This window comes from Desmodus rotundus, chromosome 7 (genome assembly GCF_022682495.2).
Source record: "Desmodus rotundus isolate HL8 chromosome 7, HLdesRot8A.1, whole genome shotgun sequence".
Lineage (NCBI taxonomy): Eukaryota > Metazoa > Chordata > Mammalia > Chiroptera > Phyllostomidae > Desmodus > Desmodus rotundus.
The window spans coordinates 117,346,002-117,363,118 of record NC_071393.1 but is presented as its reverse complement, the minus strand read 5'-3'; the positions used below and the strand labels follow the sequence as shown (position 1 = coordinate 117,363,118).

The 17,117-nt window shown below is 43.5% G+C and overlaps 1 protein-coding gene across 4 annotated transcripts in view; it reads right to left on the bottom strand.

Annotated features, from left to right (window-relative positions):
* Nucleotides 1-2,045: 2,045 nt before the first annotated feature.
* GPATCH2L (G-patch domain containing 2 like) overlaps nucleotides 2,046-17,117 on the bottom strand; it is a 52,882-nt gene continuing 37,810 nt past the window's right edge. For 3 of the 4 annotated variants that reach the window (XM_071222071.1, XM_024567377.3, XM_024567378.3), the window contains 2 exons: nucleotides 13,464-13,558; nucleotides 2,046-6,748 (listed from right to left, as the gene is read on the bottom strand). In XM_071222071.1, coding sequence (XP_071078172.1) covers nucleotides 6,576-6,748; nucleotides 13,464-13,558 — 268 coding nt within the window. In that variant the 3' untranslated portion in view covers nucleotides 2,046-6,575. The remainder of the gene's footprint in view (nucleotides 6,749-13,463; nucleotides 13,559-17,117) is intronic. The other variant, XM_071222072.1, reaches the window with a different exon arrangement.

The following is a 17,117-nucleotide window of genomic DNA, read 5'->3' as shown; positions in this document are numbered from 1 at the left end:
AGCTGTACGTGCCAGTGGTGAGCAGCTGTAGCTACACTGGGCGAGACATCTCTCTGGTTAAGAGAGAGGGACCGAGGGCATCGCAGAAGGGACTCGCCTTGAGCAGGGCAGGCACTCACAGGAGAAGGTGAGGAAGGGTGCATGTGAAGGTGGGTAAGTGGGGATGTCTGTCTCAAGTTCTATTGTCTGCAGGGAGGGGGGGAGGGGAGCTGCTGAGGATGAGAGGGGGTAGAAATATTTTAAATGGCCATGGCTTTCAAAGGCTGCCAACAGCGGGTGGGAGGTGGAGGGAGATAAATACCGAGGGCAACTCAAACTGTCGCTATGATTATGGGGTGGTGGGAGCTTGCACAGGCACAATTTTTCGTGGAGAAATACACAGCCCACTGGAAGGAGCAAGATAGGGAATCCAGCCCTGGCTGCTGTGGCTCAGTAGACGGAGTGCCGGCACGGGGACCAAATGGTTGCAGGCTCGATTCCCAGTCAGGGCACAGGCCTGGGTTACAGGCCAGGTCTGTAGTTGGGGGTGTGCGAGAGGCAGCCACACACTGATGTTTCTTTCCCGGTCTCTCTCCCTACCTTACCCTCTCTCTCGAAATCAATAAATAAAGTCTTTTTTAAAAAGATATAGAATCTATTCATAGTGAAATGGGTTAAGTGAAAGTTACTAAGGCCACTTATAAGCTCTCTGACATTTTCTTTCCCTTTTCAATTAAAATCACTTGAAATGAGAGATCTGCAGAATTGAGTTCTAGAGGATGAAAACACCAATTTCCATAATTTATATCTTAATCTTTTTATATTCCCACACCCTGATAATATGTAGTAACAATAACATCTTTGGCTAAAGGTGCTTTTCAATGGCTTCAAGATTGAAGGAAATTTAGGTGGTGCTACAGAAGAACTGAGAAATTGAAGGAAGAGGTAAACAGTCTTACATGTGAGTTAATCGCGTTTTTAAATTTTCTGTAAATGACTACACTTCGACACCCTAAGAAACCTTTCTGGCCAGGGGAGGACTGTGCTCCCAGGGCTAGCCAATTCTTAGAGCAAGGGATTTAGCTAGCAGCATGCTTCTGACGTACAAACTTCACAGGTCCGGTGGAGCCACACCTCCTCTCTCTGGCCTGTACACCCCAGGACGCAAACAGCCCTGGGCCAGGTACCAGGCAGCTGGAGAGCACACCATAATCCAAAGGACCCGGAAGTACTCAAACTAGCCACTCCTGAACGGTTGGTTCACCCTCCAGCCTTGCCTTTCCGGAGGAAACCTCGATACAGGCTCTCTGGCCTCAACCTGTTACTTGAGCCTGGTCTTCTGCCTCCTGGCCCAGCCCTGGTGTTCATCTTGCTGGCCTAGCGGGGCAAGGGGTGCCCCGTGTTTCTCGGGAAACTCTAACATTACACTTTTCTTTCAATGGCATTGACCTCCCCAAGTCGTCACCAGTCACCTTCACAAATGATGAAGACCCGGGCACAAAACCACACGAGCATCTGAGGAAATGATTAACTAGAGGACCCCCGTAGCCACACGTATTCCCTGGGCTTTAGCAGCCGGTTAGGGCCCAGCCCAATTCACACAAATACAATCTGAATAAAAAAGTGGTCATGATTTCAGTTCAAAACTTTAGGATTCGAGTCCCATGTTCTGAAATGCTGAATCCATGAGTCAGACAAAAAGCATAACATGCTGTGGCTGTTGGTCCCCAACCCCTGCAGAAGCGCTACTGGAAATGTTAAACGAAGATGATAAGACACGATTAAGTGGGATAACTGAAAATGGATTTTTACACCCTGGGAAGCACTGGAATGAAGTCCTAGCAAAGATTACCAATCACTCAACAGGTATTTGCTACAAAAACTATGTACTTAGGGTAGTTTTTCTTCTAATATTTTTTCAAATTTGTGAGTGATACTTTAAAGGCTTCATTTGTAACATTTTCCCATGAGACTACGATATAATGAACAAATATCATAAAATCATGAATGGCAATATCTTACACAAATGTCTTACCATCGAATGTGAAAAATGACTATCACTCAGATTAAAAATTCATTGTTATATTTTAATCCATTTTAAAACATTTCCATCCACTTAAATTTGGCCTTGATGGCATTTTCTCCACATTATCCTTTCTAAATTTCCAGGTAATCTTTCAGGAGCATGAGGGAAAGGGCATGGGGAATAAAGACATTTAACAATTTTTGCAAATTCATACACAAAACATCTCTTATGGAGGGACATAGAAGAGAGCACCTCAGAGCTCAGGGATACAGTATTTAAAACAGTTCTTTTTAACTACAGAAAAGCCTGTGGTTCTCAAACGTCAGCGTGCACCCGAGTCCCTGGAGGGCTTGTCACAGATTGCCGAGCCCCACCCTCAGACTTCAGGCCCAGTAGGGCTGGGAGGCCGAGAGCGTGCTGATGCTATTGGTCCAGGCACCCTAGTACCCCGCCTGCAAGCATCCCCCCTCTTCCCCTTGCCTTCTCACTTCCGGGCCCTGCCAAGATTGCTTTCCTTAGTGAACATCTTCAGGGTTTGTCCCATTCTTCAATACTGTGCTTTAAATATTTTTATTTCCAAAATTTGGTAGTTTTACCAAGTGCCTGTCTGTCTGCAGTGGCAGAAAATTATCTTCTTTCAGCCATAAGTTTGTTTTGCTGGGTTTGTTAAAAACCTTGTAATCCACACTATTCAGCAACATCACTCATTTTCCTTGTTTCTTTTCAGTCTTGCTGTTCACAGGCAGTTGACAGTCATCTGTCGTGACCTTGACGCAGGCGGAAGCATCTCCGGACCACTCTGTGGTCAGTGCTAACAGCAGTCTTCTCACCTTTCCCTCTGAGCCAGCGCTGATGGGGCAGGAACCCCTCGACTGCGGCCACCGTCGGTAACTGCACTACCTGTCATGACTGGCATGGGAGATAAGGAAACCCTGACAAGTAAAACGGACACCCCAGGCATTAACAAAGGAGGCAGCTGACAGCAAACGCAAACTGCTTCTATCATCCCTCCTGCCATCCCATAACCACGACACATCCTGCAAGCCACTCCACTAACGTGACTGCATCCACAGCTGCTGGAGTGAGCCACTCTGTTCTCATCCCAGGCAGGGAGGGTTCACCAGACATAGGCAATACTGACGATGGCTTCTCATGCTGGGATTTTTGCATAGCCCAGGAAACAAACAGGCTCAGAAGCACAGTGAGGAAGTCAGAATACAGCGAAGACCTGAAACGAATCGTGCGTCGCCAGGAGCGTTCGCCTGGAGCCAGAGTGGAGAAGCCGTCACGTCAGCAATGACAGCCCAGCTGGGCTCCCTGCTCCGAGTGACTTCTGTGATAACGCTGCTCCTCTGCTCTGCAGCATCAGGACTTCGCTGCTCTGGTCTCAGTTGTGCTTCTGATTCCACAATGAAAAGATGTATCGGCTTAATCTATTTGGGATTCATACATAGCTTAATTACCTGTGCTAGGTGTGCAGTTTTACTTAGCAAAGGATGCCATAAGCACGGATTAGATTTATTTCAGCTTTCGGTCATTTTGCTGCCCAAATGGCCTTGTTTGCCACTGTTTCATAGCCCAGTGAAACAATGGCAACTGAAATTTTCCATAGTATTTGATTTCTAAAGAATTCAAGTTCGAAAACACACACACCAGTCAATAAAGACCATATTCCGTACCTCCCAAATCTGGCACCATGTCAACAGCTAATTTCCTCTTCTAAACAGTTCTTACCAACAACAACACAAGTGTCTGATGTGAACGAAGCTGCTTCCTTCAAAATACTGCATCTCAAAAATATTCTCAAATTCCCTTAAACTCACACGCAAAACTAACTTTTATGAATGAGAGCAGAAGACAATGTCTTGACTTTTGCCTACTGTGGAAAATACATGGCTAGGATCCAGAGAGGCAGGTCGCGCAGCCAGCTGGGGTGAGTCCGAACCCTGAAGTAAGTGAGCGCTATGGAGCTCAGCTTCAGGTGCTACTTTAGAGCAGATCAAATACATGGAAGCTCAAGGATTATCCTCAAAGGAAGTAATGCTATTAGAGATTTTTTAACATATCACAAAACCAGATTTTGAAATTGTCTCTTTCGTTGAAAGGTAACAGACTTTTCTTAATTTATGACATTACATACTGTTGTATAAAAAGGAGATTTAAAATCTAAGATTCAAAATACACTCAATTCTAAGGTTCCTCTAAAGTGACCCACACAGAAAGCAAGCAGACTTTAATCATTCTGTCTGTATGCATGCTCACACAGCAGCTTACGGAGAGAACACAACTTTAAAACCTTTATTGCAAACTATTTGTGTGCTTAATTGCTGTTTTCTTAGGCAATTAATTTTCTTCCCCAATTATTACAGGTAGATAGGACATTTTGGGTGATTCCTACTGAAGTATTCGAAATGCATGCCCAGTAAAGACTATAAACATTCGTGGCAAACTGTCTCAAAAACATGGGTCTCACAGCAACTCTGGCCTATCCATGAAGACAAAAGATTACAACCCAGGGCAGACAAAGTCTGGAAGTCTGGAATTTTAATCCTGGCTTGATTGCGTGATTTTGAGCAAGTCATTAAATAAACTGTGACTGCACTGTACTACGGCGGCAGTCACCCACCTTTACAGCGCAGAGATGTTTAAAATGCACCACGGTATAGATAAACTACTTTCAATCACAGGCTAAAAAAGAACTGCCAGGCCACGTCCTGTGACGGAAAGACTCCGCCCGAACTGCGGAGGCCGTAAGAGTCTATAGTCACAGGACCTCTATCAGCATGAGCCACGGAGATTAGTGCCAAGAAAGTAAATCATGTCCACGGATTTCTCCCCCAAATCCAACAAAGTACGTTAGAAATGTGTGCTCAGGACGCTATGGGGACCAGGTAGGAGTGCACGTGTGACAATAAGACCTACCTTCCTCACCAAACAACTCAGTAGCGCCCTCTCGTATTCACCAGACGTCTTCTACACGTCTGTGGGCGCAGCCTGTCGGGAAGGGTGGCACGCTCACTACCGCACGAGAACCGGGCGGCTCCCAGGGCGCTGCGGGCTGCAGCACTAGTCCTCAGGCCCCAGTCCCCACCTGCCCCGCCCGCCACCATATTCCTTGTTAGGGACAACTGACAAGTTCTCAGTCTCACATAAAGTGCCACATAAACTTAGCTTAAGTCTCCCTCTCCGACTGGATTCACACCAACCCCACAGACAAGGAATCCTGGAGCTACCACTGAGAAGGACCACCACTCAAAGGGAACACGATAGAGCAGCCCACCGTCACGCTCTGTGTGAGAAAAGGGGACATCCTCCCTTCTGGGAGAGAAGGCTCCGTCCCACTCAGCGCCTATTTCTAAGTACAGATGCCACCCAGGTGCAAGGCCAGGAGTTCCTCTAGAACATCACCATAGCGGTGGGCACTTAGAGAACAGTTTCCATACATTTCAGAGTAAATGTACTCAATTTGTACCAAAAAAGAACCCCACTATCAACCAGGCTCCTGAATGAGGGACATCCGTGATATCACTGTCTTTAAGAGGGGCGGCTTTTCTCCAGCAGCCCCGGGCAGCCACTCACTCCCCATTTTGACAGCACAGCACCCAACCTCAGGCACGGCTGTGTGTGCGACTCCGCCCGCAGCTGAGCTGCCACAAACACGCTGAGTAGAAAGGCGTGTCAAAAGACATTTTCCTCACCAAAGTGTAACCCCAAGAAGCCATTATTATAATAGAGTGTGAATTTCTGCTGCAGGTCACTGACCTATGAACTAACAATAAAATCCCACTCAGTACATAAAGGCTTACACCGCAACATGAAATACTGAGACCCAACCCACCACTTAAAAGTTTTCTGTGCAGGTGAACCATCGTCTTCATTACACCAGTCTGTGCGTGTGAGAGAGAGCACGTGTGAAGTCCTCTTCTGGTAGAACGTGAACTTTGGAGATGAGGCAAAGCACAACGCAGCTGTGGGCGACCCCGTTAGGCCATGCAGACGACTGGAAGGGGTCCCATGCTGCTGGTGTCGCTCCTGAGGCTCCGCATTGAGACTGTGGTGGATTTACCTTATTGACACTTCGAGTGGCTCAAGGCCAGGCTCACAGGCAAGCCTTACCTACTGCAAACACCGCTCCACACACAGGCCCTAATTCAGTGTCCGACTCTGTCTGGAGCTGACTGCAAACGCAGACCTTCCTCAGATGATACTAAAAGCTTCACAAAAAGTATGCAAAACAGTTACTAGTCTTTCAGGAAAAAAGACACACCTGCAAAAAAGCAACAGCTCTGTACACGGAGCTGGCAGTAACTGCTGAGACAGCAATAGCAATGTAACAAATATAGCACAGGATGGCTTTTTAAAAAAATTGCTGCCATAATACTTCATTTTTTTTTTTAAACAGATTTCCACAATACGATTTTCTGAGAGAAAGAGTCCACTGCTTGGTTGGAAGAGGAAGGAGCCGAAGAGACTGGGAATATCTATTACGATATGCAAGACTATGTAACACAAAACCTAACATTCACTTCGCTAACACCCCATTGGCTCCTGGTGGGTGAAGTCCTGCCCTCTAGCTGCATCCCGGGCTCTTCTCCTGTGGCATTTTAAAAAACGTAGCTGCAGCTGAGTCAGTGGCTTTCTCTGCGGCACAGGTCCTGACCAACCACTCAGAGTTTGGAGGTTTCTGGGCCTGTGATGCTGGTGTGGCCGGCTCCATGGCATCCATGTGGACGGGTGAGATTACTACAATAAAAGGAAAAAGGAAAAATATAAAAATGTCAAGGGGAGACAAGTTAATATGAGACACACTCCAACCCCAAATATTCTTAATCCTTATATCTTATGCCCTAGTAACACAGTAGCAACATAAGGTTGTTCTTTACAAAGAAATAAAAGCAAGATTTAAGTAAGATAAGTATTTCTCTACCTGACTCAAACCAAACAAATGAATGAATTCAGTAAGACAAATTCATAATGTAGTAATTACTTAGCAAGCACTATGTGCTAGGCACTGTACTGTGTAAACACTACATTCATAACCTTATTTCCTAATGCAAACTCTTACAAGTAGGTATTATTATCTCCATTTCCCAGGTCGGAAAACGGAGCCATACCGAGAGAGCAGCTAAGTTCTGCAGGGACAGAAAAGAGCTGGCTAAGTAGCAAGATTCAAACTCAGATACTGGGCTCCAAGCCCTCTGTTCCTTCTGTCACACCCTATGCCTCTGATGTAAGTGTCACCAATAAACAGCAAGCAATAAGGAAATGGTAGAAGATCACATAATCAGACCCAGTTTTTCAACAGGAACACTAAGCACATTCTGGACAGAATAGCAACTGCTTCTGCAGGGATGTGCTGCATGTGTGAGGACTCTTACCGCTCTGGACCCCATCACTGAATGCCGAAAGCCCTCCCTCGTCCCTGGGACAGCCAAACAGCCCCCTCATTTCCAAGTGCCCCCGAACAGAGAAGTAAAAACCACCATCACACCCACTCTCTTGGGTGTGGGTTCGTGAATATACACTAACATAGAACAAAATCCAGAACGTTTCATTTTTAGCATGTCACTCAAAAATTCCAGGAATATAACCCAGAAGAGTACTTTTCAAGTTGTGGGTAACAAAAATTAATTTCGGGGGCCATGATCAGTACTTCTTCTGCTTAATGAAAAGGAATAGGAAATATCAGAGTGTACCCAAAGACTGATGTCAGATTTACATGCTTACCCAGATGTGTATTCAAACGTGAGTTTCTTACAGGGAGTCATCGTAAGAATAATCTTGAGAGCTGTTACTCTAGGGCACATACACAAGAATTTCTGGACGGCGGTGGCTTTCAAATGTTTTGGAACCTCAAACCACAACAGCAAGAAATGCATTTGACGTCACAACCCCAATCAATCAATCAGTCGCGCGCTCTCTCTCTCTCACTAGCTCACACTCAGTCACTCATGTAGCTGAAATTTCACAAAACTATATTTACCATTATTGTATGGTCATTAACCACATTAAAAAAACCCTACTACCCTAGAAAAACATTTTTTATTTTGCTATATGGTTTTTATTACAACCAAATACACATAGTATAAAATTTGTCACTTTAACCATTTTTAAGCGCACAGTCCAGCAGCATTCAGTACACCGACACTGCTTCACAGCCGTCACACTGCCATGGCCAGACCCTCTGGTCCCAAATGAAAGCCCTACCCCATTAAACAGCAGCTCCCCACCCTCCCCTCCCCCACCCCCAGGAACTACCATTCTGCTTTCTGTCTCTGTAAAGCTGTCTATTCTGGGTGCCTCACGTAACTGGCATCATGCAACCTTTGTCCGTTTGTGTTTGGCGTATTCATGTAGCATAAGGTCTCATCTACGCTGCAGCACATACCACAGTTTCATTCTGAATCACGAAGGCGCTCAGGCTGGACAATGCCCCACTGTGTGCAGTGTCCGCCGCATTTGCTCATCCGCTCACCCAGCAATGAACATCTGAGTCGTCTCCACCTTTAGGCTATTGTACATACTGCTGCCAGAGCACGGGATACAAATACCTGTTTGAATGCCTGCTTTCAATTCTTTTGGGCGTATACCCAGGAGCAGAACTGCTGCACCACATGGTAGATTTATGTTTAGATTTTTTCTTAACAGTACAGCAGTCTTTTTTTTTTTTTTTCCTGTACGATGCCATGAACTCACAGGGAACAGGCTCCCGCAGCCCAGCTCCTTCCCCCAGCTCTCACACGGTCTACTTCTCTGGGCAGAGCAGGCTGGTGGTCAGCTGAATCCAGCTACCTTCCTCTTTGGCTGCCTTCTTTTTCTGATAATTTTCCTTCACGTGTTTCAGGAAGTCGTCCCAGCTCTTAGAGTACTTTATATGCTCGACATGTACATTAATTCTCTCCGCAAAAATCTTGCCCTGAACTTGCTTGTTTACAACAATGCCCACCGCACACGGACACCACTGTAGACCCCTCCGGTTCTGCAGGGTAACGTTTGTGGGGCGTTCCTTTTTGAACAGCGCCCATTCCTTTGATGTCCACAGCATCGCCTTTCTGGTAGATTTGCATGAATGTGCCCAAAGCAACAACTCCATATCTTCCGAAAGGCCTAGAGAACGTATAGCAGGTGCATCTTCTCTTTCCCTTTGTGTCAGACACTTTGGCGAATTACCGGAGGGTGGTGGTTCTGGCTGAAAAAGCTATGTTTAGAAGTCGAGGAGCCGCCATACTGCTTTCCACAGTGGCTGCACTATTCAGATTCCCACCAGCAACACACAAAGGTCCCAATTTCTGCACACCCTTCTCAACACTGTGTGACGAGTGGGAAGTGGCCTGGAAAACACTATCGCATGTGTCCTATCCCACAGAACAATGCAGTATTTTTCACAATAGCATAAAAGGGGATACAATCCACATGTCCATCAAGAATTTTTAATTGTAGTATATTCATCATATTAATACAAGAGAACACCACAGATGTGGCAGGATGAGAAATGAATGAATCTCAAGAACATAACTGGGTAAAACTAACTCATACAACATGACATTCCATTTACACGAGGTTCAAAAACAGGCAAAACTAGACCATATACTGCTTAGAGATACCTACGTCTTAAAACGAGTTTTAAAAAAACAGGAATGATAAGTGATTAACAAGAAATAAACATCAGGATAATGGTTACCCCTGAAGAGAGTGGGGGAAACAATTCTAGAGGTGATATTCTTTTTCTTAAAGTTGTTGGTGGGTACATGGGTATTCGCTGTGTCACTTTTCTTTACTCCTTGTATGCCTTTTATAAGGCTTTTTAATAGCCATTCAGTATTTACTAAAAGGTTTTTTTTAACTTTAAAAACCATTTCAACTTTGGAAAGGCATGGTGGGCAATAAGAACCTGCCCTGTGGCTCCAAGACAAGGGTGAACCTAAAACACAACAACTGAATCCGATCGCAGAATTAGAATAATACTGAGAATAACTCTGTCTCAACTTCTACTCACATATTCATACAACTATCTGGTGAGATTGTCCCATGCGCTGAGTGTTACTTTAACGTCTCAGGATGGCAGCAGCAAAACAGAAAATCACCCCTGTCCTTGCAACCGCATCTGCAGCATCACTGGCCTGACATTCGGAATCTGACATAACTAACCGACAAAACCAACCGACATAACCAGCTTAACTGCCGGGCACCCTTCTGACCGACGCTCTAAGGACATGTGTCCTACCCTAGAGAGACAAAGGTCGGCAAAGGCAAACTAGGGCTCTGAGAACAACGACCTGCCATCCCGATTCTCCTTTACCTAAAGCCACGCGTCCACTTTCGGAAGGAATGGGATCTGTACCCCAAGGCTCTGCCCTGCCGTTCTGATGAAGAAAATCATCTCAAGAGAATAAAGTCTGGTTTTCATCTGCGTTCCTTATGTTTTTTTATAACGAGTTAATCTCAACTTGGGGAGAAAATAACCTATTTTTTTTCTTTTTTCCAGTTACATTCGTTAAGAGCATATACAGCAAATTCAGTTCGGCACAAGGCGGTACTGGCTGGGCAGTCCCTGTTCTGATGTACGGGGCGTTTTAAGCAGGTTTACACAGTTACTCACTCAGGTCCACGGCGGCTCTGTGCGCCACACAGCTGTGCTTATAAAGCCATAGAGAGAAGGGGATGCACATAAAAAGAAGAAAATAAAGGTGCTACGCTTTCCAGAAGGATCTACGCAATGACCCTATGAACAAGTCCTTTTCCTTGGCCTCTTATTAATATTAGTACAAAAAGACAAGGCATGCCATTACTTTCTGCTCTTCACCTCTCTAGCCTTACTAATATCTTTAAATTCAGTCCCTTTCAACTCAAAACTTTCCAGCAGTGGGGGAGGAGGAAGGGGAAAGATTTGTGGCTGCATGTTTAAGAAAGAAGCTGAATTCATCACAGTGACAGGGGAGAGTGTTGGCAGAGATCTGAGCTATTTATTCTTTTAGGAAAATCCTATAAAGAATGACACAGGGAAGCCTCTATCTGCAGTCTTGTTCATCACACTGGTGAAGAATCCGATAACAGATGTATGCAGTAGCGTGATTTAGTGCCAGGAGCTGGCCCCTGATGTGTATTAATACGGCGGCAAAGCGGAACGCACCCCTCTTCATCAGTCATTTCTATAAAAGAGGTGGAATCTGAGATGGCCCAATGTTAGGCAGAGCAAGCCCATTTGTTCTACTGACTGATGGTGCGGGCTCGGGCTATGTCCTTCACCTCCATGGGGCACTCGGGTTGTGGATAAAAAAAAAAAGAAAACATTCAGTGAAGCAAGCCTTAGTCAACAAGTGAGGGGAGGAGTCTGAATCAGTGGGGAAAATGTTTAATGCTCAAGTCTTGTTTAATACCTCCCAGGACATTCCCCAGCTTGAATATGGAATAGGGATTTTAAACTCTTCTCAACAGTTCTTCTCTTATAAACAATTAGAAGCAAAAAACAGAAGCTAGACATTAAAGAGAAAAAAGAACAAAAAGATAAAAGAGGGGAGATTGTGTTTTAGTGCCTCCTACACCACAGACAGGTGAGGATCTGGGTTTTGATGCGGAGTCACAGTGTGGAACCAATCCTGTCACACAGGAGGCAGAACACCTGCAGGGTTTAAGAGGGCAGCTCTAGCGTCCTGGGGAAACAGGGCTGACCTCGGCTCTGCAATTTATCAACCATATGACCTTGGGGAAGTGATTCACCTCTCTAAGCCTCGAAGAGCTCATGTGTATTGGGCATAAAAACAGCACCTTATAAAGTTGTTGCAGAGATTAAGTGAAATAATGTATGCAAAAGGTTTAGCTCAGGGCATGGCCACGTGGAAATCAGTAAAAACATTTATTGCAGCCATCAGACCTGTGATTAAGACTGTCCATTACCGTGTCAATCTGAGCCACTGCCAACAGCCTTCTCAAACAGAAGCCTAAAGGGGTCGGCCTCAGAGCACGCTGAAACTTACTAAGCAACAGAAGGGAAAAGAATTCCGTCAGAGATGTACGCCCTACTCAACTATCCAGTGCTCTGATCTACAGCTAATATATACAAAAACGTAGTATTGAATTATAATACGTAGTATTTTCTGAAGAAAATAAAATAATCTATCATCTACTCAATTTCCATAGAATAAATTCACGATCCTCAAGAAAATAACTCTAGGGATCCGTGGTTCCCAAAGAAGGGGACTGAGGGTGCGTGAAAGTGGGGAGGGGAGCCAACTGCGTGGCGATAGATAGTAACTAGACTTTTGGGGGTAAGCACTTTGTATTGTACACAGATGTGGAATTACTATGTTGTACACCTGAAACTGACATAATAAAAAGAAGGAAAGGAGAAAAAAAGAACTGTGGGTGTTTTTGATAGGTCCTACAACCAGATGTGGTCTTTTGATCCAGAGCCATTCACCCTAAACTGTATTAAAATGACAAAGGATTTCCTACGATTACTAATTACACTTAACTATCTTCTCTCAACTCTAAAGAAAAAGATCTGTAGACACCCAATACATTTGCTGATATAAATAAATAACTATCCCCTTTGTTTTCATTTAAGGGTAACATACATAGAGTTAAGTGCATAATTCATAACTGCATAGTTCAGTGAATCTTTACATATTACGTACCCACATACCCCCACCTGATTCATGATGCGGAGCATCCCAGCACGCCAGAAGATCTCTTTACGTCCTCTCCTGGCCACCAATGAAAACCACTCTTTTGGTTTCTACCAAGTAGCTTTGCTCAGAAAACTAAAAGGTTTTAACTTGAAAATTTGATTTTAATTAGAAATGTCATGACTGGTAAAATATCAGCACTCCACTATACATAGAAACAGTGAGAATGTATTGCACTCTACACTAAATTTAAAAAGTACATAAACCTGTCCTGGCCATGTGGCTCAGTTGGTTGGAATGTTGTCCCATAATGCGAAAGGATGCAGGTTTGGTCTCTGGTTGGGGCGTGTAGGGGAGGCAACTGATCGATGTTTCTCTTCCTCGCTCTCTCCCTTGCTTCCCCTCTCTCTAAAATCAGTAAGCATGTCCTCAAGTGAGGATTAAAAGAAAAGTAAATAAGCATGTGGCTCCTTGGCTACTGAGTGAGTACACTGCCACCCTAATGGGACATTGATTACACAGACCTGATTTCCTATCTGTGCTAAAACAGAAGCGCAGATGACTAAAGATTGTTTTTAGCAAAATGTAGGGATTCAAACTCAAGAAAGCCAAGTGACACAGCGACAGACTGCAGCGTCAGACAGACCTGGGTTTAAATTCTTAAACCATGTGTGACCTTAGGAAACTACTTCTCACATCCTCAGTTTTCCCATGAAAACAGGAATAAAATGACCCACCTTATCATACAAGGTGGATGGAAAGGCATAGAAACCACATAACTTAGTGTCTGACACCGAGTAGGTGCTCAGTAAATAATACCTACGTACAGTTACCTGCGCTGGGGCTAGAGAGAGACGCTGTGGCCACAGGTTTCCTCTTCCTCTTGATGTCGCGTGAACATGGGGGTCCCAGGTGTAAGTTTGCCTGTCTGCAGAGGCAACAAGGAAAATATTACTTTAACTCTGTAAACCTCAGTGTTTATGATCCTATGTTCAGCCCAGATAAAGTCCCCAACCCATTACAGATACATACTAACAAAATCAGCATCATCTTTTGCCATCAAGTGGCAGTACAAGATTATTCAGTTAATCATAATTCAGTTTACTCACAAAATTTACCCATTCCAAACTTTTTCCCTGATTAGCAAAAGAGCAGACATTCAAGATTAATTTCAGTAAATATGTGTTTCATTACATGCTGATTTTTGTACATTTTTCATAAAAACTAAAACCTCAATTGTTCTAAACTCACTAATGAAATACCTACTCCCAAGCGGTAACATATTGAAAAGTTTAATGCTGCATGAACACAGACATATGCAAAGAATATTAATAGGAAGTTTAACCCTTTTATCACTATATATCTGGATTTTTAATAGTGTCTGCACGGCAAGTTAAGTTTCTGTGATTTTTAAAAATACAAATTATGTGCTAACAATATGTCCTCTTTTCTGAGTGTTCAGCTTGTTTTATTTTTTGATTTTTATTTTTTAAGACTTTATTTATTTTGCCCTGGCTGGTGTGGCTCAGTAAATTGAGTGCTGGCCTCCAAAGCAAAGGGTCGCCAGTTCAATTCCCAGTCAGGGCACATGCCTGGGTTGCAGGTCAGGTCCCCAGTGGGAGGTATGTGAAAGGCTACCACGCATTGATGTTTCTCTCCCCCTCTTTCTTCTTCCCTTCCCCTCTCTCTAAAAATTAATCAATAAAATGTTCTTTAAAAGACTTTATTTATTTTTAGAGGAGAAGGGAGGGAGAAAGAGAGGGAGAGAAACACTCATATGTGAGAGAAACACTGATTGGTTTACCTCTTGCACACACCCCAACCAGGGACCAGGCTGCAACCCAGGCATAGGCTCTGACTGGGAATCGAACCAGTGACATTTAGCTTTGTAGGACAATGCCCAACCAACTGAGCCACGCCAATCAGAGCTGTTCAGCTTATTTTAAAAACAAAACGGTGATAGCTTCAATACTAGAAAAGCAAAAGATTGTCTGAAAGACAATAGGCTTAACACTGAAACAGGAGGTATGCTTTTTTAGTTCCCCACTTCCTCCTTCCTCTCAAACTAGACAAATACTAACTATCCTTGATTAAGGACCGAACTGAATCTCACCTTTACACAAAGTTTCCTTGAACATTCAAGGCCTTATCTACCATGAATTATTATTTAACTGCTGTACACATATCTTGCTTCCCTAATGAGGCTTAATCTTCTTGAGAGCAGGAACCATATTTATATTTCTTTCATAATTTTCAATCATCTACCAAACTCAGCAAAAGGCACATAGCTGATCCTCGTTAAATATCTGTTGACTAGAGCTGATATGAATGAATAAGTTTTAAAAACCAAATGGCCAATAGTACACTTAAAAGTGATTAAAATGTATATTTTATCACAATTTTAAAAAAATAGCCAGAATATATAACATATAAAAAGGGATCTAGTAAAATTACACCAGATGACCTCCGAATTGGTAGTCCTAGCTGGCGAGGAAGTCTCATGTTGAGTAGTCTTAAAACTGGAATCACAGTCAAATCTAAGATAACTAGTTAGCAAGGCAAGAAGACCACTGTTGAATGGGCAAATTTTCCTCTTGGGGCGGGGGGGCGGATCCCAATCTACCAACTTTCACAGTTTAAAAGTATATATGCATGTTTCCCTCCCTCCATCTTCCCTCCTTTCTTTCCTCCCTCCCTCCCCCCTTCTCTCTCTCTCTCTCATGCTTTTTTTCTCCAAATAGTGAAAGCTTAAGAGACCACTCAATGTATAAACAAGGAAAGAAAAATACTGACTGAAATTGCAAGAAATTTTAGAGAATGCAAAGAACACCAAAACAGGCAGATTTACAATATAATGCCTGTGGCTTGGAAAGTCCATCCAAATCACCTTTTACCAATCACTCTGTTCTGTATGGAAAAGAAGTTAAACTTTAAATTAAATATCCCATGAATAGTTAATTCCAAAATTCCAACATGAAATGTAAATGTAAGTGTGTAAAGAAGGGTAAACAATTCATTTTTCAAACCTTACACAAGTCCTTGGAATAAGTCTAGATCAGCATGCTGACTTAATAAGAAAGACCGATGTCAGGGTATCGAAAGTAGACAGGCCTTTAGTCTAAATGCAGAGGTGGTAATTCCTTTTGAAGCCAGGCGAAGGCTGAAAAGAAACTGACACTACAAAATTTTGTTTCTCCTAGCCCTGGCCGGCGTGGCTCGGTTGGGCACCATCCCCAAAAGTGAAAGGTCACTGGTTCAATTCCCAGTCAGGGCCTGTGCCTAGGCTGTGGGCCCCGTCAGATAGGGGCATGTACGAGAGGTAACCCCTCGGTGTTTCTCTCTCACACTCATGTTTCTCTCCCTCCCTTTCTGCCTCTCTACTCTCTAAAGTTTTTTTAAATTTGTTTCTCCTCAAAACAGAGAAACGTACAGAATAGTTTCCATCTTTTCTACAAACAAGGTACTTGAGCACAATCAGACCCTAACTCGAACTGCCCAAGCACTTTGTTCCAATTGCATCCTGCCTGTCCTACAGTGCTTTCAGAGAGAGAAACAAGTCAAACACAGGGTGACAGCTTATATTCACGCTCTTTTTTCCTCACTTTAAGCTCATTAAAAGACTCTCCAAAACTTTTTAGATTAAATGGTAACACCATTTCTTGAAACTTTTTTTTTAAAGGTCAAGTGAGGAATTTAAAAATATATTTTATTTATTTATTTTTAGAGAGAGGGGAAGGGAAGAAGAAAGGGGTGGGGGGAGAAACATCAGTGGGTGGAAGCCTTTCACACACCTCCCACTGGGCACCTGACCTGCAACCCAGGCATGTGCCCTGACTGGGAATTGAACCAGAGACCCTTTGGTTCATAGCCCATGTTCAATCCACTGAGCTACACCAGCCAGGGTCATTTCTTGAAACTTATGTTGTTAGACATCAGTACAGCAGTTATCTTTGAGATGCGGGGAGCGGGGAAAAGGGGCAGTGACGAGGAGCCTCTAGGGTTCTTTCTGCTAATATCTGTTTCTGGATGCTGAAAATTCATCAAGTATATATATTTTTTGTAAACTTCTCTATATGTACATTGTCCTTCAATTAATTAAAAAACACTACTTCTTTAAGATCATTTATAAAATGCTGAGTTTTAAGAAACAAGATGCAAAATGAAAAGCCTAAGAAAAATACTCAAAAGAGCTTTATGATCATTCTCAGAGTCTCAACTTGGGCTGAACTCAATAAATGCCACCTTTCATTTACACTCCGCCCACCGTTTCCACAGCCTTGCGTGTCTGACACATGTCAGTGAGGCGGGTAACGGCACCTACCATGTGGCTCCTTCATGAACCTAGTCAGTATCGCTTCTCTTGCCTTTTCAAGGAATGACACATTTTAGAGTGAAAAGATGAAACCATTTGTGTACCAATGTTTACATTTTTAACCATTTTAAATAGAAATACAGTGGTCTTAAAAATATTTATGTTAGTAAAATAA